At 45.1% G+C, this 22610-nt stretch overlaps 1 protein-coding gene across 3 annotated transcripts in view; it reads right to left on the bottom strand.

Moving 5' to 3' along the window:
* Positions 1-1597: 1597 nt before the first annotated feature.
* Positions 1598-22610, bottom strand: part of LOC118372081 (UHRF1-binding protein 1-like) — an 88692-nt gene continuing 67679 nt past the window's right edge. The window contains exons 11-24 of one of the 3 annotated variants that reach the window (XM_052492521.1): positions 22018-22127; positions 21796-21937; positions 19087-19283; positions 18039-18794; positions 16771-17435; positions 14775-14855; positions 14157-14311; positions 13205-13377; positions 9496-9646; positions 9136-9192; positions 7393-7649; positions 7204-7312; positions 5249-5403; positions 1598-4420 (exon numbers count right to left, since the gene is read on the bottom strand). In XM_052492521.1, the coding sequence (XP_052348481.1) occupies positions 4292-4420; positions 5249-5403; positions 7204-7312; positions 7393-7649; positions 9136-9192; positions 9496-9646; positions 13205-13377; positions 14157-14311; positions 14775-14855; positions 16771-17435; positions 18039-18794; positions 19087-19283; positions 21796-21937; positions 22018-22127 (3137 nt within the window). In that variant the 3' untranslated portion in view covers positions 1598-4291. The remainder of the gene's footprint in view (positions 4421-5248; positions 5404-7203; positions 7313-7392; positions 7650-9135; positions 9193-9495; positions 9647-13204; positions 13378-14156; positions 14312-14774; positions 14856-16770; positions 17436-18038; positions 18795-19086; positions 19284-21795; positions 21938-22017; positions 22128-22610) is intronic. The other 2 variants (XM_052492522.1, XM_052492523.1) reach the window with 2 other exon arrangements.

Here is a 22610-nt window from a genome sequence, read left to right as displayed (position 1 = left end):
GCCGGCTACCGCAAAATCTGTTGTGTTAGGTGACGTTGCAGTATTTTGGGGGTACATGCTATCAGATAATAGCTTTTCATGCTTTTGCCGAAAAGCATTTTACAAATCTGACTTGGTGGATAGATTCACAACGAGTGTAGCTTTAATTCACTACCTTGAATGTGTATTTTAATGAAAGTTTAATGAAAGTTTGAGTTTTATCAAAAACTATAGGTGGCGCTCTGAAATTCCGCTGAGTGATGTTCCTGCATGGGAACTGTATTCTGCGTCATCCTTAAGAAGTTTTATCAGGAAGCCAGTGTAGGGAGGTTAGTCAGGATTCTAGCACCCGTATTTGAAACTAACTGAAGTTTATTTAGTGCTTTATCCGGGTAGCCGGAAAGTAGAGCATTGCAGTAGTCTAACCTAGAAGTAACAAAAGCATGGATACATTTTTCTGCATCATTTTTGGACAGAAAGTTTCTGATTTTTGCAAAGTTACGTAGATGGAAAAAAGCTGTCCTTGAAACGGTCTTGATATGTTCGTCAAAAGAGAGATCAGGGTCCGGAGTAAAGCAGAGGTCCTTCACAGTTTTATTGTAGACGACTGTACAACCAAGAATAATTGTCAGATTCAACAGAAGATCTCTTTGTTTCTTGGGACCTAGAACAAGAATCTCTGTTTTTTCCGAGTTTAAAAGTAGAAAGTTTGCAGCCATCCACTTCCTTATGTCTGAAACACAGGCTTCTAGCGAGGGCAATTTTGGGGCTTCACCATGTTTCATTGAGATGTACAGCGGTGTGTCATCCCCGTAGCAGTGAAAGTTAACATGTTTTCAAATGACATCCAAAGATTGACAACGTTCAATACAACTATTTTCCTTAAAAATCATTAAAACGATCCATAATTCCTATCAAGACTAGTATAAGTGATTAGGCAAACATGTATATACTCCTCAGTGCAGAATCCTAAGTGTCCTTCACAATGGTGCCCTCCACTGGTAGACGCTTGGTCTTCAATCCCTTGTCAATGTCTGATACTTTCAGCAGCTTCCTCTATCCACTCCTCCCATGGAAGTGTTTGCTCTGTCCCGTTAGTGGACTGGTGGAAGTTCCCTTGTCCAGATGCACCAGGTTTAAACCCCCCACAATTCAGTAGAAAGACAGATGACCTTGGGTGTGCACCATGTTTCATAAGATATACATGTTGATCATTCATCTGATACTTTTGTCCCCCCAGACTTGGGGAATTCAATTTAAGGGCAATTCCGCCACTTTTCAACCTCATTCATTATTGCCGTCCACATATGAAAATCACTGTTTTTAAAATGTATTTACTTTTGATGTCATTGGGCAGAACTTTAATTTTATATATATTTTTCTCTCTACAAAACATAGAAATGCACCATTTTCACATATGTAGACATTGGTATTGTGCTGGAGACAAAGACAATTAGGTTGGAATTGCCCCTTAAGATAGATAGGTAAAACAACCACATCACAATCATTGTAAGTGAAAGTCCCCCAAATAGAGAAGCTATTAGCATAATGATTGCTAGTAAGAACAGACAAGTGCAAGTGTTAGTGCAAAGGAAGAACAGTAGGACAACTGAGAAAGACATTTTTGATTGGATACCTTTTTATTTTTCATCAGTAGCTCAGCAGCTTTGACAGACAAATATTACAAATCCTTTTCTTTTTGTACACAGGTTCAGGAGCTGAGCAGGTCAAGGGAGGAGCTATTGTAATAAGGGGGCGGGTCAATCCAGACAAGGAAGTGGATGAGAAAGTTAGAAACTCCAGAGGGGGCAGCCTTTAAAGTACAATCAAGCATTAAAATCCTAATTGCCATTCAAATGTTGTCAGTGTTGAGCAGGTAAGTGAACCAGCAAGTGAAGCGCAGCTTGGAAAGACATTCAGCTGGACTGAACTAGACCTAGGCTGAGCTTGGTCCACCATTTGGATAGTTAACAATTTTAAAGTAGAAAAAGTATGTATTCCCAACCTGCCCTTTTTGAAGGACTAGGATGGGGTCATTCGAGTGAGCCTGCCAGTGAAAACCAAAGAAAGACCAGTTGCCATCGTTGGTGTAAACAGAACTACCTTTACCTTCTTTGGTTTTGTTTTAGAGTAGTTGTGTTTTTACTTGATCTCATTGCCATATGGGACAGAGAACCTGCAGACTACACCTTTAAAGAGAGGCAAGCCATTGTAATACGTCAGCAAATGTCATGCTACTACTGGAAACGTCCCTGTGTAAGACGTGATGCTTCAGACAGAACTGCCTTGTGACTGAATTCTGTGTGAACCAAAAGCATGCTCCAAAGGGGAACTACAGCTCTATTCTACAACACTCCAAGGCTTCCCCAACAGACAAGCATGGTGCAGCAGATATGGGCACAACTTCACGTTGGTGAAACACTACATGTAGGATTATGCAAATATAGAATGAACGCGCAGAAAAGCACATGCCGTTCCCCCTCCTGCATTTGGAGGAGTTACCTAACATAGCAGGAGTAAAATAAACACCTGAAACTGGATCTTCTACAGCAAAGGGGGGGGGGTCAGGGAGGTTCTCTTCTGCACCATTCAACCAATCCAGTACATGTGGAGGAGAAGATGGAGCGTCACCTTGTTAATGATCAAAAGTGGAAGTCGCGTCACAGGCTTTTTCCATTTCCCCTTAAAACCGGATCGTCCGGTGTTGGGCTCGGCAGAGGGTCGGCGAAAGCTGTATTCATTAGTCGCAGACCTTTGCAAAAAAAAAAAAAAAAAAAAAAAAAAAAAAAAAAAAAACGTTTTGCTACGGAAACCATTTACTCTAACTAAACGGAAGCAAACAACGCAAACAGAACCAATGGGGGGGGGCTACCTGAATTTGTTCAATCGTTGCAAAACGTTTTCTGTTTGGGTAGATGTTCTTAGTTGCAAAATGTTTTGAACAGAAAATACATTCTGTAAAGGAATCCGAATAATGAATACACCCCAGGCTTTATCCTCATAGGAGAAAAGAGATGGTAACTTGCTCTCCATATTAGTGATCCCTCCACTCATTGGATAATCGAGAGATGACAGGATAGTGTTCTCAACTGGATTGGATGATGCTTTCGTACAGGGATCGTATTTACAATGAATATAGTTCAAAAGTGCTGGACACACAACTAGCTATTTACATGTAGAAAAATAGTGGGGAATAAACAGTGCAGTGGGACATTATGGGCATTGTAGACATCAACTAGATGGAATGGAAGAAAAGTACATGTGAAAATATAGAATTGTATATTTTCCTTTTCAATTAAATGAAATGCTTGTTTTAGTTACATGACAAATACATGTTGAACACACTGCACAACCATTCAGAATTCTGTAGAAAACATTGTGTACGCTTTGCCCATCATAAGTACATTACCATATACACACCAAATACAATTGGTTCAGCGCTAGATACATTTTTTTTCCATAAGCACCAAATTACATGTTCAGTTTCAGCGCAGTGCAAAATAAGTCTATTTTTAAGACATTCCTCCATAGTTATGACATTCAGTGTCTCACCCCACCCAGGCAAGCCCCTCCCATCAAAGGTCATTACATATAGAATATGCTCCTCAAAAATATGATGCTTGATAAAGTTGCCCATTTTTGCATTGTTTCTCCTATTTAAGGTAACGGTTCAGGGAGGGCAACTTTTCCCCCAAGCCTAACATTCAGGTCTCCCACCCCACCTCCCTAGCCCCTCCATTCCACTTGAGGGCTGTTTAATTTCGATTAGTCTCCTCTCCCCTTCATCCCTCCTTATGCTCCTATATTTAGGAGGCTGCTCTGGCTTGCAGAGTCGGATTACTGGAGACTGAACACTAACTTACTGCATAAAGAGAGAAACTCAAAAGCACAACAATCATGTAAAACAAGCATGTAAAACAAGCATGTGTCCTGCAGTCCTAGTCCCAGCCCAGGGATGACACGGCAGCACTGTATGGAGGAGGGGATGAAAGTCTAACACTGTCCACTCTCCAGTTCCTGAGATGAGGGTGGTAGTGAAAAAGTAGCCCCACTCTAGTTCTCAGGGACTGTGTGTGTGTGTGTGTGTTAAGGAGTAGACTTCATGGACTGTGTGTGTGTGTGGTTTAGTTCTTAGGCGACCAGCCCTTCATCAGAACAGGCTTGAATGACCTGGCTGATGCTTGAATAATACTTGTGTGATGATATATCAAGTAGCTCCAGTATCCAGCACCCCCTCTCTCCTCTCTGCTTCCCCCCTGTGGTGATATGCAGCACTACAGACTGGTGGTCACTGGGCCTCTGGTGGCCTACCCTAGCTGCTGTTCACTTTGAGACTCTTCATGCTGTGTAACAGGGAGTCCTTCTCCATTTGGGCCTCAGCTAGAGCCATCTTGGCTTTGGAGAGCTCCAGTTTCAAACACTCATTCTCCTCTATCAGCAGCTAGGAGTAAACAGAAGAGAGGGTGTTGATGAGCGTGGTGGTTAAATTCCTATGAAAGAGTGCAGGGCATAACATTTGATTTTGGTCAGATTTTTTTACCAGCCAAAATATTTCTCCCCCGCTAAAATGACAAAAACAAAACAAAAGCATGGTTTGTAATGTATCCAAAACAAATGTATTACTAGAAAGGTAATGTGGTATATTGTTTAATTGAATTTGTGACTTGAGTACACACACACACACACACAAAATATCACAGATGAGACAAACATTTTCACCTGCCCCTTTAAGGGCTGGAGGTTACCATGGTAACACTATTCAGGTCATGTTTGTGGCTGTGAGATTGAGTCTGACAAGTAGAAGCGTTATCTTCGCTTCCCGAGCAGTTGAAACTCAAACATAGAAAAACAACCTAGCGTGTGAACAAAACAATGTAAATAGCAGAGAAACACAACAACACTTCAGTAGACTTTTGTTTCAAGTAAATTAGACAAACTTTTATGCCTGTGTGCAGCTCTTCACATGCGCACTGTCCTAAGAGCAAAGTGGAATAGGCTGCATAGGATTTGCAGTTCTTTGACTTGTCCGATTAATTTACAAGCTATGAAACAAAACGGTGGAAATAACTTAAATATTGCAGCATTTATTTTTCATGTGATCATACTTGCCTATTTTTAGTCACAAATGAGAGTGAAATGCTCGCACTGTGGAGCCCTGACCCTCCGCCAATTGTCTTACCTGATAATTCCAAAATCCACCCTCATTTGGCAGGTGGCGGGTGTTCATTTTAGGCCCTGGATGAGTGGGTGGTGTGTGTGGACTACTCACCTGTTCTTTGTTGGAGGGGGTTGTGCTAGGGCTAGGAGGGCCGGGGGTCTGTGTGGCCTTGAGAGTGCTGCTGACCACACTCTCAGGGACTGGAGACAGACCGCTGTCAATCAATTGGACTTCTTTCTTAGGCCCCGCCTCAGACGTATTTTCCACTGTGACAACAGAGGGTGGGGGGAGTGGGTGAAAGGTAGAAATAAACTTGAAAGTTATGTCATTGTATGATGATGAAATGGGGCGGAGGGTGTGTGTGTGTGCGTGTGACAGTGTATTTGTGTATAAGTGAATGCGCGAGGCAGTGTGTGTTTGTGTATGAGTGAGTGAGTGAGTGAGTGAGTGAGTGAGTGAGTGAGTGAGTGAGTGAGTGAGTGAGTGAGTGAGTGAGTGAGTGAGTGAGTGAGTGAGTATACAGCTGAAGGGGGAAGATTACATACACTCAGGTTGGAGTCATTAAAACTCATTTTTCAACCACTCCACAAAATTCTTCTTAACAAACTATAATTTTGGCAAGTCTGTTAGGACATCTACTTTGTGCATGACACAAGTAATCTTTCAAACAATTGTTTACAGAGAGATTATTTCACTTATAATTCACTGTATCACAATTCCAGTGGGTCAGAAGTTTACATACACTAAGTTGACTGTGCCTTTAAAGAGCTTGGAAAATTCCAGAAAATGATGTCATGGCTTTCGAAGCTTCTGATTGACTCAAATGATGTCAATTAGCCTATTGGAGGTGTGGATGTATTTCAAGGCCTACCTGTGGATGTATTTCAAGGACCACAGTGCCTCTTTGCTTGACATAATGGGAAAATCAAAAGAAATCAGCCAAGACCTCAGAAAAATAATTGTAGACCTTCACAAGTCTGGTTCATCCTTGGGAGCAATTTCCAAACGCCTGAAGGTACCAAATTCATCTGTACAAACACCAAGGGACCACGCAGCCGTCATACCACTCAGGAAGGAGACACGTTCTGTCTCCTAGAGATTAACGAACTTAGGTGCGAAAAGTGCAAATCAATCCGAGAATAACAGCAAAGGACCTTGTGAAGATGCTGGAGGAAACAGGTACAAAAGTATCTATATCCACAGTAAAACGAGTCCTATATCAACATAACCTGAAAGGCCGCTCAGCAAGGAAGAAGCCACTGCTCCAAAACCGCCATAAAAAAGCCAGACTACGGTTTGCAACTGCACATGGGGACAAAGATCATACTTTGGAGAAATGTCCTCTGGTCTGATGAAACAAAAATAGAACTGTTTGGCCATCATCGCAAAATAGATGGCATCATGAGGATGGAAAATTATGTGGATATATTGAAGCAACATCTCAAGTTAAAACTTGGTCACAAATGGGTCTTCCAAATGGACAATGACCCCAGGCATACTTCCAAAGTTGTGGCAAAATGGCTTAAGGACAACAAAGTCAAGCTATTGGAGTGGTCATCACAAAGCCCTGACCTCAATCCTATAGAGAATTTGTGGGCAGAACTGAAAAAGTGTGTGCGAGCAAGGAGGCCTACAAACCTGACTCAGTTACACCTGCTCTGTCAGAAGGAATGGGCCAAAATTCACCCAATTTATTGTGGAAAGCTTCCCAATATGTTTGACCCAAGTTAAACAATTTAAAGGCAATGCTACCAAATACTAATTGAGTGTATGTAAACTTCTGACCCACTGGGAATGTGATGAACGAAATAAAAGCTGAAATAAATCACTCTACTATTATTCTGACATTTCACATTCTTAAAATAAAGGGGTGATCCTAACTGACCTAAGCCAGGGAAGTTTTAGTAGGATTAAATGTCAGGAATTGTGAAAAACTATGTTTAAATGTATTTGGCTAAGGTGTTTGTAAACTTCTGACTTCAACTCTATATGAGTGAATGTGTGAGGCAGTGTGTGTGTGTGTGTTTGTGTTTGTGTGTGTGTGAGGCAGTGTGTGTGTGTTTCACCCCCTATAGAGAAGGCTCCATCGTCGGTCCTGTGGATGAGCAGGTTGGAGATGTGCAGGGTGATGGGGGTGGGATCAGGGTCAGACGGGTTGTCACGGGGACCATCATCCTGCAGAGGGGGACAGAGGTTAATGTGTATGTAGTTAATGTGTCTGTGGTTAATGTGTCTGTGTGTGTGTTCATCCCCACCTTCAGGTTGATGTGTGTGTCCCTGACGCTGATCTCCATCGGGAGGACCTGGGGGGCGGAGTCATCCTCCAGGAAGTGAGCCAGGTTCCTTAGCGACGACATGAGGAAGCTGGCCCGGTAGCCGTGGAGACGCAGCTGGAGGAAACCGTTGGTCTCGGCCAGGGGGGAGTGGGCGGCGGCACAGGGCCCACTCTCCAGCCGAGCCCTGACCTCCGGGAGATGGGTGGTCCCGTCTGTATTGGCCTCCAGACCACCACCTAGCGAGGGAAAGAGGAAGGAGTGGGGAGTGGAAGAGAAAATGAGAACATCAGTAATCAATTAATTCCCATTAAAAAGAGAAGGCATGGATTGGCTGCAATACAAACAGAATCACTGCAACCACAACTCAAAGAAAAGGCTCAGCGATGGCCGCTCGGCCTGGCATACAACCAGACACTGCCTTACTGCTGACGCCAGTCTTTGAATCCATTACTAAGGTCTGACTAATTTGTAAAGCAAGGGCCCTTCTGGTAGGTGGGGGTACTGATCCCATTCAACTATTTAAAAGGACAGTAAAGTGTCACAGCAGCTGCACCCACGCAGACACACATTAATACTACAACAACGCATCGGTCACTGCCTCAGTCAGGAAGGAAGGAGAGATGGAGGAGGAAATGGCAGATGTGAGAGAAGGTAAGAGGTAAAAACAGAAATAGTGAGAAAGTGATGGGGAGCGAGACACATAGAGCGGGGTAGGAAAGGAGAGAGCGTGCGAGAGAGAGCGGGGTAGTGAAGGATGGAGATCTGGATTATTCTTCTGTGAAAGAGGGAGGAGGCAGAGCCAAGCTGAGAGAGAGATGGGGATTACTCTTCTGTGAGCTGAGAGAGAGATGGGGATTACTCTTCTGTGAAAGAGGGAGGAGGCAGAGCAGAGAGAAATATGGGGATTACTCTTCTGTGAGCAGAGAGAGAGATGGGGATTAGTCTTCTGTGAAAAAGGGAGGAATCAGAGCAGAGAGAAAGATGGGATTACTCTTCTGTGAGCAGAGGGAGAGATGGGGATTACTCTTCTGTGAAAGAGGGAGGCGGCAGAGCTGAGCTGACAGAGATGGGAATTACTCTTCTGTGAAAGAGGGAGGAGGGGGGGTAAATATGGACCTCACCAACCCCTCTTAAATATTCACACACGTTGGAGGTGACATGCTGGAGACACACATGCACACAACCTGGGGTGGCCAAAGACGCATACCGACACTGGGTTTAATGTAGCTGGTAAAGGGAGCAAAACCCCCACCATCTCACTGCAGCAGTTAGACACACACCCCTTGAGACATACACTGCAGTCACACACCCACACTGCAGTCACACACCCTTGAGAGACACATTGCAGTCACACGTTTTTACTATCCTTGTGGGAACCAGAAGTCCTCACCAGGATAGTAAAACAAGGAAAATCAGGGACATTTTGCTGATCCCCACAAGGAAAGAGGCTATTTATAGGCTTAGGGGTTAGGTTTAGGGGTTTGTGGTTTGTGGTTAAGGAAAATAGGATTTTGAATGGGAATCAATTGTTTGGTCCCCACAAGGATAGTGAAACAAACGTGTGTAGCATGCATGGTGGAGCAAAAATGCTAATTACTATCTGTCAATTCATACCAATGATGAAATCAGAGACACACTAAAACACTAACAAACAGACAGGGAGTAGCACTTGTGCGCAAGCTTGCGTTTGCCTACTCATGCTTATGTTCCACACACACATACCTTCGCTGCCTGGGGCAGGGGGTACAATAGTGCTGCCCTGAGCAGTGGGTACCATACCTGCAAGAGTTATGGAAGGGTAAACCAAGTCAATTGGGAGTGTTGTGTAGCCTTAATCCAGCTATAGATAGTACTCCAAGAGAATGGGGAATAGTGAGACTGCAGTATGTGTAACTGCAATGTATGTCGTAGTGTACTAGCCCACAAGTATGTATGTATGTATGTATGTATGTATGTATGTATGTATGTATGTATGTATGTATGTATGTATGTATGTATGTATGTATGTATGTATGTATGTATGTATGTATGTATGTATGTATTCATTTGTGTGTCTACGCATGCATCTGTGTGCATCTTCACCCAGGCTGCGGTTGCTGAGGTATTGTCGGAGGCTGACGTTTCCCAGCTGTGTGGGTCTGACGCAGCCCACCTCCAGAGATACAGCTGTGCTCTCCCCTCGCACTTCCATCCCCCCACACACACACTGCACCTTCAGCACCAGCACCGACACCTGGGGGGGAGAGAGAGAGAGGGAGGGAGGCATTAAGTTGGATAGGAGAGTCAGCTAAAATGAATAAAAATGTATGTTAATTTAATCAATTCAGAAAGTGGGGTAAAATTGCAGTTCAGGAAATGAAAAATGCTCAAGTACACTCATGCATGTGTGTGTACAGTATATATGTATGTACAGTGCATGGGTGTGTACAGTGCATGTGTATGTACAGTGCATGTGTGTGTACAGTGCATGTGTATGTACAGTGCATTCAGAAAGTATTCAGACCCCTTGATTTTTTCCACATTAAGTTACACTACAGCCTTGTTCTAAAATTGATTAAATAAAACAATACACACACAATACCTCATAATGACAAGGAGAAAAAAGGTTTTTAGAAATGTTTGCAAATGTATTAAACATAAAAAACATAAATACTTTATTTACATACAGTATTCAGACCTTTTGCTATGAGACTCGAAATTGAGTTCAGGTGCATCCTGTTTCCATTGATCATCCTTGATGTTTCTACAACTTGATTGGAGTAAATTCAATTGATTGAACATGATTTGGAAAGGCACACCTGTCTATATATGGTACCACAGTTGACAGTGCATGTCAGAGCAAAAACCAAGCCGTGAGGTGGAAGGGATTGTCCGTAGAGCTCTGAGACAGGATTGTGTCGAGGCACAGATCTAGGGAAGGGTACCAAAACAGTTCTACAGCATTGAAGGTCCCCAAGAACACAGTGGCCTCCATCATTCTTAAATAGAAGTTTGTAACAAAAAAAGGGGGAAGAAGGGCCTTGGTCAGGGAGGTGGCAAAGAACCCAGAGTTCCTCTGTGGAGATGGAAGAACCTTCCAGAAGGACAACCATCTCTGCAGCACTCCACCAATCAGGACTTTTTGGTTGAGTGGCCAGACGGAAGCCACTCCTCAGTAAAATGCATATGACAGCCCGTTGGGAGTTTGCCAAAAGCCTCCTAAAGAATCTCAGACCTTGAGAAACAAGCTTCTCTGGTCTGATGAAACCAAGATTTAACTATTTGACCTGACTGCCAAACGTCACATCTGGAGGAAATCTGGCACCATCACTACGGTGAAGCATGTTTGTGGCAGCATCATGCTGTGTGGATGTTTTTCAGCGGCATGGACTGGAAGACCAGTCAAGATCGAGGCAAAGATGAACAGAGCAAAGTACAAGGAGATCCTTGATGAAAACCTGCTCCAGAGCGCTCAGGACCTCAGACTGGGGCGAAGGTTCACCTTCCAACAGGACAACGACCTTAAGCACACAGCCAAGGAAACACAGGATTGGCTTCAGAACAAGTCTCAATGTCCTCGAATGGCCCAGCCAGAGCCCGGACTTGAACCAGATCGAACATCTCTGGAGTAGAGGTCGACCGATTATGATTTTAACGCCGATACCGATACAGATTATTGGACCAAAAAAAGCCGATACCGATTAATTGGACGATTTTTATTTATTTATTTGTAATAATGACAATTACAACAATACTGAATGAACACTTATTTTAACTTAATATAATACATCAATAAAATGTATTTAGCCTCAAGTAAATAATGAAACATGTTCAATTTGGTTTAAATAATAAGTGTTGGAGAAGAAAGTAAAAGTGCAATATGCGCCATGTAAGAAAGCTAACGTTTAAGTTCCTTGCTCAGAACATGAGAAAGCTGGTGGTTCCTTTTTTTTCTTCTTCAATATTCCCAGGTAAGAAGTTTTAAGTTTTAGTTATTATTGGAATTATAGGACTATTTCCCTCTATACCATTTGTATTTCATATACCTTTGACTATTGGATGTTCTTATAGGCATTTTAGTATTGCCAGTGTAACAGTATAGCTTCCATCCCTCTCCTCACCACAGCCACCCTCGAAGCAGCGTTACCCACATGCAGAGCAAGGGGAACAACTACTCCAAGTCTCAGAGCGAGTGACGTTTGAAACGCTATAGGCGCGAACCCTGCTAACTAGCTAGCCATTTCACATCGGTTACACCAGCCTAATCTCGGGAGTTGATAGGCTTGTCATAAACAGCGCAATGCTTGAAGCATTGTGAAGAGCTGCTGGCAAAACGCATGAAAGTGCTGTTTGAATGAATGCTTACGAGCCTGCTGGTGCCTACCATCACTCAGTCAGACTGCTCTATCAAATCATAAAATTAATTATAACATAATAACACAGAAATACGAGCCTTAGGTCATTAATATGGTCAAATCCGGAAACTATCATCTCGAAAACAAGACGTTTATTCTTTCAGTGAAATACGGAACCGTTCTGTATTTTCTCCAACGGGTGGCATCCATCAGTCTAAATATTCCTGTTACATTGCACAACCTACAATGTTATGTCATAATTACGCAGAATTCTGGCAAATTAGTTCGCAATGAGCCAGGCGGCCCAAACTGTTGCATATACACTGACTCTGCGTGCAATGAACGCAAGAGAAGTGACAATTTCACCTGGTTAATATTGCCTGCTAACCTTTCTTTTAGATAAATATGCAGGTTTAAAAATATATACTTCTGTGTATTGATTTTAAGAAAGGCATTGATGTTTATGTTAGGTACACGTTGAAGCAACGAGTCCTTTTTCACGAATGCGCACCACATCGATTATATGCAACGCAGGACATGCTAGATAAACTAGTAATATCATCAACCATGTGTAGTTATAACTAGTGATTATGATTGATTGATTGTTTTTTATAAGATAAGTTTAATGCTAGCTAGCAACTTACCTTGGCTTCTTACTGCTTTCGAGTAACAGGCAGGCTCCTCGTGAGGCAGGTGGTTAGACGTTTGACTAGTTAACTAACTGTGAGGTTGCAAGATTGAATCCCTGAGCTGACAAGTTATAAATCAGTCATTCTGCCCCTGAACAAGACATTAAACCCACCGTTCCTAAGCCGTCATTGAAAATAAGAATGTGTTCTTAACTAACTTGCCTCGTTAAATAAAAGGTGTAAAGGAAAATAATAATAATAATCTGCAAAAACGGCATCCAAAAATACTGATTTCCGTTTTTTATGAAAACTTGGAATCGGCCCTGATTAAATCGGCCATTCCGATTAATAGGTTGACCTCTACTCCGGAGACCTGAAAATAGCTGTGCAGTGACACTCCCTGTTCAACCTGACAGAGCTTGAGAGGATCTGCAGAGAACGGCAGAAACTCCACAAAGACAGGTGTGACAAGCTTGTAGTGTCATACCCAAGAAGACTCGAGGCTGTAATCGGTGCTTCAACTGAGTAAAGGGTCTGAATACTTATGTAAATGTGATATCAGTTTATTTTTAATACATTTGCAAAAATGTCAAAAACTTTTGGCTTTGTCATTATGGGGTATTGTGTGTAGATCGATGAGGGGAAAAAAAACGATTTAATCCATTTTAGAATAAGGCTGTAACGTAACAAATTGTGGAAAAAGTAAAGGAGTCGGAATACTTCCCGAATGCACTGTATAGTGTAGTGTGCGTGTGTGTACAGCAGTGTGTGTGTTCATGGATCCATGCCTGCATGTGAGCATACATTTCCTGTGCATGTGTGTATTACCATGTCTTTGGTAGGTTCGTCGATGCTCTGGGAGGTGGCACTGACAGTATCTGGTGAGCCAGCACCGTCCTGCTCCCCTGTGCCCATGGCCGCTACTGCTGCTGCCTCCTTGGCAATTTCTGTGGCACTCTGCTCCCTCACCACATCCTTAAAGCCTGAGATGGACACGTCGTCTGTGGACACAGAATAAATTAAAATTGGTGGTCTGCAACCAAAACATTGATAAATACCAGACACAAACCTAAAAACTCAGCAAAAACATTAACAGCCCTTTTTCAGGAACCTGTCTTTCAAAGATAATTCGTAAAAATCCAAATAACGTCACAGATCTTCATTGTAAAGGGTTTAAACACTGTTTCCCTTGCTTGGTCAATGAACCATAAACAATTAATGAACATGAACATACTTAATGAACATTCAATCACCCACGTGGGTATATGTGCCTAAAAACCAATGAGTAGATAGGAGAAGCTGGACTTGCAGCAAATCAAGCGTCTAAAATAGAGCCAAGTTATATTCCTGGAACGCAAACGCCCCTTGACACGTGCGAGCAGTGGATGAAACGACTTAACAACATGTATGTACATTTATTTTGCAACGCAGCTGGTTTGTTCAACATATTAGGGGCCAAGATGAATTTCTTCAGCATTCTGAGGTTGAAGAGGCTTTGTTGTGCCATCTTCACCACACTGTCAGTGTGAAGGAACCATTTCACATTCTCAGTGAGGAACTAGAAGCTGTTGACTATCCACTGCCTGTCGGTGTGTGTGTGTGTGTGTGTGTGTGTGTGTGTGTGTGTGTGTGTGTGTGTGTGTGTGTGTGTGTGTGTGTGTGTGTGTGTGTGTGTGTGTGTGTGTGTGTGTGTGTGTGTGTGTGTGTGTGTGTGTGTGTGTGTGTGTGTGTGTGTGTGTGTGTGTGTGTGTGTGTGTGTGTGTGTGTGTGTGTTTCCTACCCCTCTCCAGCAGGCTGTATGTGTCTGTGTCTCCGTCCTCCATCAGGTAGCTGTCTATGGAGAGGTTGTCCAAGGACTGCAGAGACGGAGTCTTCTTCATGTTCTTATAGGACACTGAGAAACTGGACTGGGAACGCTCCCTCATCAGACGCCCACTGGAACACAAACAAACAAGAGTGAGTGTGAGTGGGGGAGAAGGGTGAGGGGAAAGAAAAACAGGAGTACTGTGGACCTCAAGGCATGGATTTGAATAGCCCTGCGCCCCGTTTCCCAAAAGCATTTTAAGGCTGAGTTCATCATCAGAACCATTGAGCTGGTTTTAACAATGAACTTAGCCTTAAGATGCTTTTGGGAAACCGGGCTCAGGTCTAGACCGTTGACCTAGCCAAGACTATCTGCTAGTAGTCACCAGATAAAGGCTACACACACTATTCACCAGGTACACACACACACCAACTTGCAGCGTGTAAATGTATACAGACCCACATACACTCCCACAGATATACACCCAACCACAGACAATTCTACATGCACACGTACAGATACAACACACACACACCACACCGTGAACAGATATTTAAAGGAATGCGGACGCACACACAGACAGACGTGTCTTACATGTTGGAAATAGAATAAAGGGACGTGGACCGGGTGTTTGAGGAGCTGAGCCGGTCAGAAACCACTGACAGACTGCCTTTCCTTTGTAGAGAGAGAACACACACACACACACACACACACCTCGCATGGGTCAGAGCAGAGGACACTGAGCTACAGTGTAGAGTAGCAGAGTGAGAAAAACACACACACGCACACAAAAAGACAGATGCACACCTTGTATGGGAGCTCATTGGACAAGGCAGAAACACACACAAATGAACAAACACCTCTTATGGGTGACAACATTGATATTGTGACGTATAGGGCAGGTACAGTGCGGTCACTGTATTTACACAGACATGATGTAGTACTACAGACTGATGTGATGGGACTGACCAAGTAACAGTAAAGTAACATTAAATGATGCTTTACTAAGCTGGGCATGAATAAGTGACTAACTGTAATGACTTCTGGAGGAAGTATTGTTGTGACTGAGTATTGCAGTAATAGGAGTGACTGTTTATTTAAAGCTTGTCATAAGTCCTCTGAATGAGTGTTATTGGCCTGCTGATCTGGCGACCGGGACATGCACCAAGTCACAGTAAAGATGTTCTTATAGTTTGCTTTGACTTGGAGTGAATCATCACTGAATGTTTTACAGTCTGACCGTCTGAATAGCTGAACAATCTGTTATGGAAGTAATGGAATCAGTGTTCCTCTGGAGAAATGGGTAGCAGTAACGGGGAAAGGTCAGGGGGTTTCCCTCCCCCACTGTTTTGGGGGTCCCCCCCAGAGAATTTTGATGCAGAAGGACTGAGAAGCTTACTTCTGGTAACTTTTTAAAAGGACATTCTATCAAAAATGTATGAAGATAAAATGATGTTGACACCAACCAAAATATAATTTCTACCTCCAGAAATGAGCCAAATAACATATTGGTAAAATTATTTGTTTAAATTGTAACATAGTGGACCATGCTTATAGCCTATGCATGGTTCCTATGATCAGGTATGCTATTAGCAATAAGCATTATCACCTTTATCCCAACTGATGCAGCATAGTGGCTATAAATAAATAGGCTGAAGCATGGTGTAGCCTATCTGCATTTACCCTGTTGGGCTAATCATTGGTAGAGTCCTGCATCGGGTCAGATACGCATGGGTGAGACAAAAAAATAAAAATAAAAAATAAAAACTTTTCAACCAGTGGGTCGGCTCGTGGTTCAGAAAAATTACATTGCGGGTCGGGAAATATTTTAAAATCAAGTTATTAATACACTTTCAAACCCCAGGCGCTTGTGGTGTTGTGAATTCCATTCAGTGAACGGCGAGACAGACATAAGGCTACCAGCCAAACACGCATTGAGAGTGTGTGGAGCCGGGAACTGTCCCTTCTTCGTGAGGTGCTACAATTGTCCACGTGCAGCGCTTATGTTCCCTCTCCCCACCAGAGAATTTTTATTTATTTAACTAGGCAAGGCAAGTCAGTTAAGAACAAATTCTTATTTACAATGACGCCTACCCCGGTCAAACCCAGACGACGATGGGCCAATCGTGCGCCGCCCTATGGGTCTCCTAATCACAGCCGGTTGTGATACATTACAAAGCGTATTTTTCCTGGGTAGCCTTGGTTACGTGAAAATGGCTAACGTAGGCCGAACCGGAGAAATAAAAACTAAGGTTATGATAACGGAATAGGCTACATCGCCGTGGAAATGTGCTGCGAGAGTGAAATAGAACACACACAAGGCGATTATGTAAATAGAGGAAATATACTGTGGGGTTGTCTGATTTTGTCTGCAGAGGAAAAGTACATGTGGACTGTTCCAGCATCTTCAAAGTGCACCTCAGTATACATTTTTTAAATGTCCCATATTTTTTTGCAGTGGCAGCAATTATTTTGCCGTGGCACCACAGCTAAATGACTGCAGTGGAAACACTTAGCTGGGAAAGGACTGTTACGGTAAGGACAATCTAAATAACCAGACTGTATTATGATAATGATGGAAGGGAAATACCTGGACATAGACTCAGGCAGTCTGGCCCCAGGGTTCTTCTCGTTCCAGTCTTTGGTGGAGAGTGGGTCTGAGAGAGTGGGGTCTGCCCTGGAGGACTCACCCTGCTGGGCTGTACAAACAACTCCGGTCCCCGGCTCCTCTCCCCCAGTCCGGGCCTCCAGGATAGCCTCTCCCAACTCCTCTGAACTCGATCTCCCTGTCCTTTCATCAAAAGACGCCTTCAGGTTGGGGGCAGAGGCGGGGATTAGAGGGGCGGGGCCTTGCGTTATCCCACCCTCTACCCCTCCCCCGCACATAAGGTGGTCCACTGTACAGCTTCCCTTTGTCCCAGCCCCCTCTACGTGGGTTCCTCTATCTCCCCCCTCCCCTCCGTCACTCCCAGTCTCCAAGGTGCATCTACTCTCCGAGGGGGACAACTCCGACCCTAGGGGGGAACCAGGACCCTCGGGCTGGGGGACCGGCTTCAAGAGGAGAGCTATCTCCGCACTTTTGAGCAGGATCCCCACACAGGCACTGTAGGGCTGGTGGTCTGGAGGGGGGTCCGATGTAGTCTTTGCCTTGTCTCGTTTGGAGCCCATCCCCTCCATGTCCTGTTGCAGGGTGTGCTGCAAGGCTTTGATGCTGCGCTGCAGCCGCATCAGGAACATGTACTGCCTGTGGCTCACCTGGACACAAATTATGCTCATAACTACACACACTTCAGTATTCTCAAATAAACACAGTGTAACGCATGTTGGTTCACATTATACACACACACCTCATACATTAATACAAAGTGTACAAAACATTAGGAACACTTCCCTAATATTGAGTTGCATCACCATCCTTTTGCCCTCAGAACAGCCTCAATTCATCGAGGCATGGACCCTACAGGGTGAGGAAAGCGTTCCACAGGGATGCTGGCCCATGTTGACTCCAATGCTTCCCACAGTTGTGTCAAGTTGGCTGGATGTCCTTTTGGTGGTGGACCATTGTTGATACACACGGGAAACTTTTGTGTGAAAAACCCAGCAGCATTGCAGTTCTTGACACACAAACCAGTGCACCTGGCACCTACTGCCAAAACCCGTTCAAAGGCACTTAAATATTTTGTCTTGCTCATTCACGCTCTGAATGGCACACACACACACATAAGTGGCATTAATCAGGGATCATAGACTGACCAGGTGAAAGCTATGTTATGAAAAGAGAATGTTCCTAATGTTTTGTACACTTAGCGTATATACACACACACACACACACACCAAAAGATATGAATCACCACTCACCTGTGCACTCAAGTGCTTCTGTACGTGCACTAACATGTGCATGTCTGCCTCCTTACTGGAAGACGAGGAAGGTGGGGGGATGTTGTCCAGGGACAGTGGCTTGTGAAGCCCGTTGCTAGGTGGCAGTGAGGCCTCTGTTGCCGTGGCGTCCGTAACAGTACTATAGTACTCCTTCAAAAGCCTCTTCCTCTGCAGACGTCCTATGGTATCCACAGGCTCGCTCTTGGCCAGGCCTGCAGCAAGGGGCGTTCTCTGCCCTCTCGAAGCCCTGCCCATTAGCCGCTCCTGGTGCTGGGCGTGTCTGACCGGCTGGCACGCCCACAGAGTGAGGGGGAAGGCGTCAACGAAGGGCTGGGGCCGCCCCTTCCCGCCGCGCGTCCCCTCGTAGTCCACCCAGAACTGGGCAAAGTGAACCGCCCACAAGTCTGTGGCAGCTGGCATTTTGAGGGCATCCACGCCCAACGAGGGCGACACCAACCCTTTATACACATTGTGCAACATAGTGTCCTGCTCATGCGCATGGCGCTGGAAAACGGGGTGGATCACCGGGAAGGAGGTGGAGGAGCGAGGGAAGGAGGAAAAGGAGGTGGAGAAGAACTGTTGTTCTTGGAAGGAGAGGAGGAGGGCTTCCAGGTGGGAGCGGGAGCAGTTGGGGGGGTGGCGGGTGTTGGTGGCCACCATCTCTGAGCATTGGACGGAGACGGAGCGGGGGAGGTCCTGGGGATAGGAGGGGTCCCTGTCCGTGGGCACTACCAACTGTGGTGGGGGAGAGGAAGAGAAACACAGTATTAGAAAATATACATAGAGGTCATCAATGTGTACAAGATGACTAATGAGAGTAATTTCCAATCTGTTGAAATGTAAAGACTATGCTCTTACAGAAATGGAGTGTGTTGACCTTTTCAAGGACTTTTTTCACAGCTATGGTAGCGTTTGCATTTCTCAAATGACTGGATCAAAGTGTCCAAGTACTGAATGAGTGTGGGATTTGAACAGCGACATAACATCATGACAGAGCCTGTGTTTGTGTATCCTTTCTGCCCTCTACCTTCAGCATTAGTCCGTCCACCCTGATGTCGATGTGCTCGTCAGGCTTCTGTTCCTCGTCGTTGAGCTTGTAGAGCTCCATGAACTGTTCCAGGCTCTGCCTCAGGTCCAGCGTAAACAGGTTGCACCACACCAGGCTCCTGGGGTCCAGCACCAGCTGCAGCGCATTCAGCTGCACATACAGGTTGGGGCAGGGGACTACAGGAGGCGGGGAAGAGAAGATTACATAATAATCAATGCAAGGGACTGCAGGAGGTGGGGAACACTAAAGTAACACATCCTAGATCTGAATGAATGAAATATTCTTATTAAATACTTTTCTTTACATAGTTGAATGTGCTGACAACAAAATCACACAAAAATGATCAATGGAAATCAAATTTATCAACCCATGGAGGTCTGGATTTGGAGTCGCACTCAAAATTAAAGTGGAAAACCACACTACAGGCTGATCCAACTTTGATGTAATGTCCTTAAAACAAGTCAAAATGAGGCTCAGTAGTGTGTGTGGCCTCCATGTGCCTGTATGACCTCCCTACAACGCCTGGGCATGCTCCTGATGAGGTGGAGGATGGTCTCCTGAGGGATCTCCTCCCAGACCTGGACTAAAGTATCCGCCAACTCCTGAACAGTCTGTGGTACAACGTGGCGTTGGTGGATGGAGCGAGACATGATGTCCCAGATGTGCTCAATTGGATTCAGGTCTGGGGAACGGGCGGGCCAGTCCATAGCATCAATGCCTTCCTCTTGCAGGAACTGCTGACACACTCCAGCCACATGAGGTCTAGCATTGCCTTGCATTAGGAGGAACCCAGGGCCAACCGCACCAGCATATGGTCTCACATGGGGTCTGAGGATCTCATCTCGGTACCTAATGGCAGTCAGGCTACCTCTGGCGAGCACATGGAGGGCTGTGCGGCCCCCCAAAGAAATGCCACCCCACACCATGACTGACCCACCGCCAAACCGGTCATGCTGGAGGATGTTGCAGGCAGCAGAACGTTCTCCACGGCGTCTCCAGACTCTGTCACATCTGTCACATGTGCTCAGTGTGAACCTGCTTTCATCTGTGAAGAGCACAGGGCGCCAGTGGCGAATTTGCTAATCTTGGTTTTCTCTGGCAAATGCCAAACGTCCTGCACGGTGTTGGGCTGTAAGCACAACCCCCACCTGTGGACGTCGGGCCCTCATAGCACCCTCATGGAGTCTGTTTCTGACCGTTTGAGCAGACACATGCACATTTGTGGCCTGCTGGAGGTCATTTTTGTACATAGTCTATCGGTAAATAGCCCACCCATTTTTACCTACCTCATCCCCATACTGTTTTTATTTATTTTACTTTTCTGCTCTTTTGCACACCAATATCTCTACCTGTACATGACCATCTGATCATTTATCACTCCAGTGTTAATCTGCAAAATTGTAATTATTCGCCTACCTCCTCATGCCTTTTGCACACATTGTATATAGACTCCCTTTTTTCTACTGTGTTATTGACTTGTTAATTGTTTACTCCATGTTTAACTCTGTGTTGTCTGTTCACACTGCTATGCTTTATCTTGGCCAGGTCGCAGTTGCAAATGAGAACTTGTTCTCAACTAGCCTACCTGGTTAAATAAAGGTGAAATAAAAAAGTGAAATTTATTGTCAATCAGTGTTTCTTCCTAAGTGGACAGTTTGATTTCACAGAAGTGTGATTGACTTGGAGTTACATTGTTGTTTAAGTGTTCTATTTGAGCAGTGTATAATAATCAATGCAAGGGACTGCAGGAGGTGGGGAAGAGAAGATGATATAATAAACACAGGGCGCCAAGGGACTGCAGGAGGTGGGGAAGAGAAGATGATATAATAAACACAGGGCGCCAAGGGACTGCAGGAGGCGGGGAAGAGAAGATGATATAATAAACACAGGGCGCCAAGGGACTGCAGGAGGTGGGGAAGAGAAGATGATATAATAAACACAGGGCGCCAAGGGACTGCAGGAGGCGGGGAAGAGAAGATGATATAATAAACACAGGGCGCCAAGGGACTGCAGGAGGTGGGGAAGAGAAGATGATATAATAAACACAGGGCGCCAAGGGACTGCAGGAGGTGGGGAAGAGAAGATGATATAATAAACACAGGGCGCCAAGGGACTGCAGGAGGCGGGGAAGAGAAGATGATATAATAAACACAGGGCGCCAAGGGACTGCAGGAGGGGGGGAAGAGAAGATGATATAATAAACACAGGGCGCCAAGGGACTGCAGGAGGCGGGGAAGAGAAGATGATATAATAAACACAGGGCGCCAAGGGACTGCAGGAGGTGGGGAAGAGAAGATGATATAATAAACACAGGGCGCCAAGGGACTGCAGGAGGTGGGGAAGAGAAGATGATATAATAAACACAGGGCGCCAAGGGACTGCAGGAGGTGGGGAAGAGAAGATGATATAATAAACACAGGGCACCAAGGGACTGCGGGAGGCGGGGAAGAGAAGAAAGGATGGAAACTAGAAATGAGTGGAGGGGGAAGAGAAGAGAGGTGACGCACTAATGCATTCACCTTTCCCTCAGCACTAACACACCCGATTCACATAAACATCAAGTCAAGACTTCAAACAGTTCAATCAGATGAGTTAGCGCTAGGCTGGAGCAAAACCTGTATACCCTGTAGGATGAGGGTCTAGGAATCAAAAACTGGGAACTGAATGGAGAGTAGGAACCAATCTTACTGGGGTAGTCCTTTCCGTCAGGGAAGTAGTATTCGGTGAACTCGACGTGGATGGCAGGCATCTCAGGAGGGAGGTACAGGGACTTCTTATTACAAGAGATCATGGCCTTAGGGCTGGAGCGACGCTGGTCTGCTGTGGACACCTGATACACACACACGGGATGAGGTCAGTATGAGAAGTGGGTGGATCAGATAAGCACGTCAACTGTGTGCGTGTGCTGACCTGGTAGATGCTGAAGTCAGCTATCCTGAGGACAATGGAGCTGGACAGGAGCTGCGTCCTGGGGGTCTGGGGAGAACTGAGGATACTGGTAGAACTAGTACTGATCTTACCTAGAAAGGAGAGGTGAAGAGAGAGAGAGAGGGGGGAGAATAAGGAGACAAGAGTGGGGAGAGAAACGGGGAAAAGAAAAAGAGACCCAGTCAGACCACCTGCCACACTCTGACGTCGTCTCAAAAGGTGTGTATCACCGCACACCGCGTGCGCACACCATCGGATAGGGGGGTACCTGGCTCTAGGCATGAGAGGCAGCACTGTGCCCGCCCCCGTGCCCTCGCCCTCTCCCTCGCTCGTACCATGGCTCGTGCCCGCACCCACCCCGGGGGTAGGTCGTCTGGCCCGCTAACCACCACTATTCTTCCTCTTCCTGTCTCGTCCTGCCCTACGGGACCATACACACTGTCCCTAACGCTGGAGACACTGGAGGGATACCTGGACACTGGAGAGGGGAGGGGACATAACTCAGAGTGACTAGGCAGTGTGATGCTAGGGAAAACAACACTTCACTTAATTCCAATCTAAAAATTACCCACTAG

The sequence above is a fragment of the Oncorhynchus keta genome, chromosome 33 (genome assembly GCF_023373465.1).
Source record: "Oncorhynchus keta strain PuntledgeMale-10-30-2019 chromosome 33, Oket_V2, whole genome shotgun sequence".
Lineage (NCBI taxonomy): Eukaryota > Metazoa > Chordata > Actinopteri > Salmoniformes > Salmonidae > Oncorhynchus > Oncorhynchus keta.
Note: the sequence above shows the minus strand (reverse complement) of the source record. Positions and strands in the feature narration are given on the sequence as shown.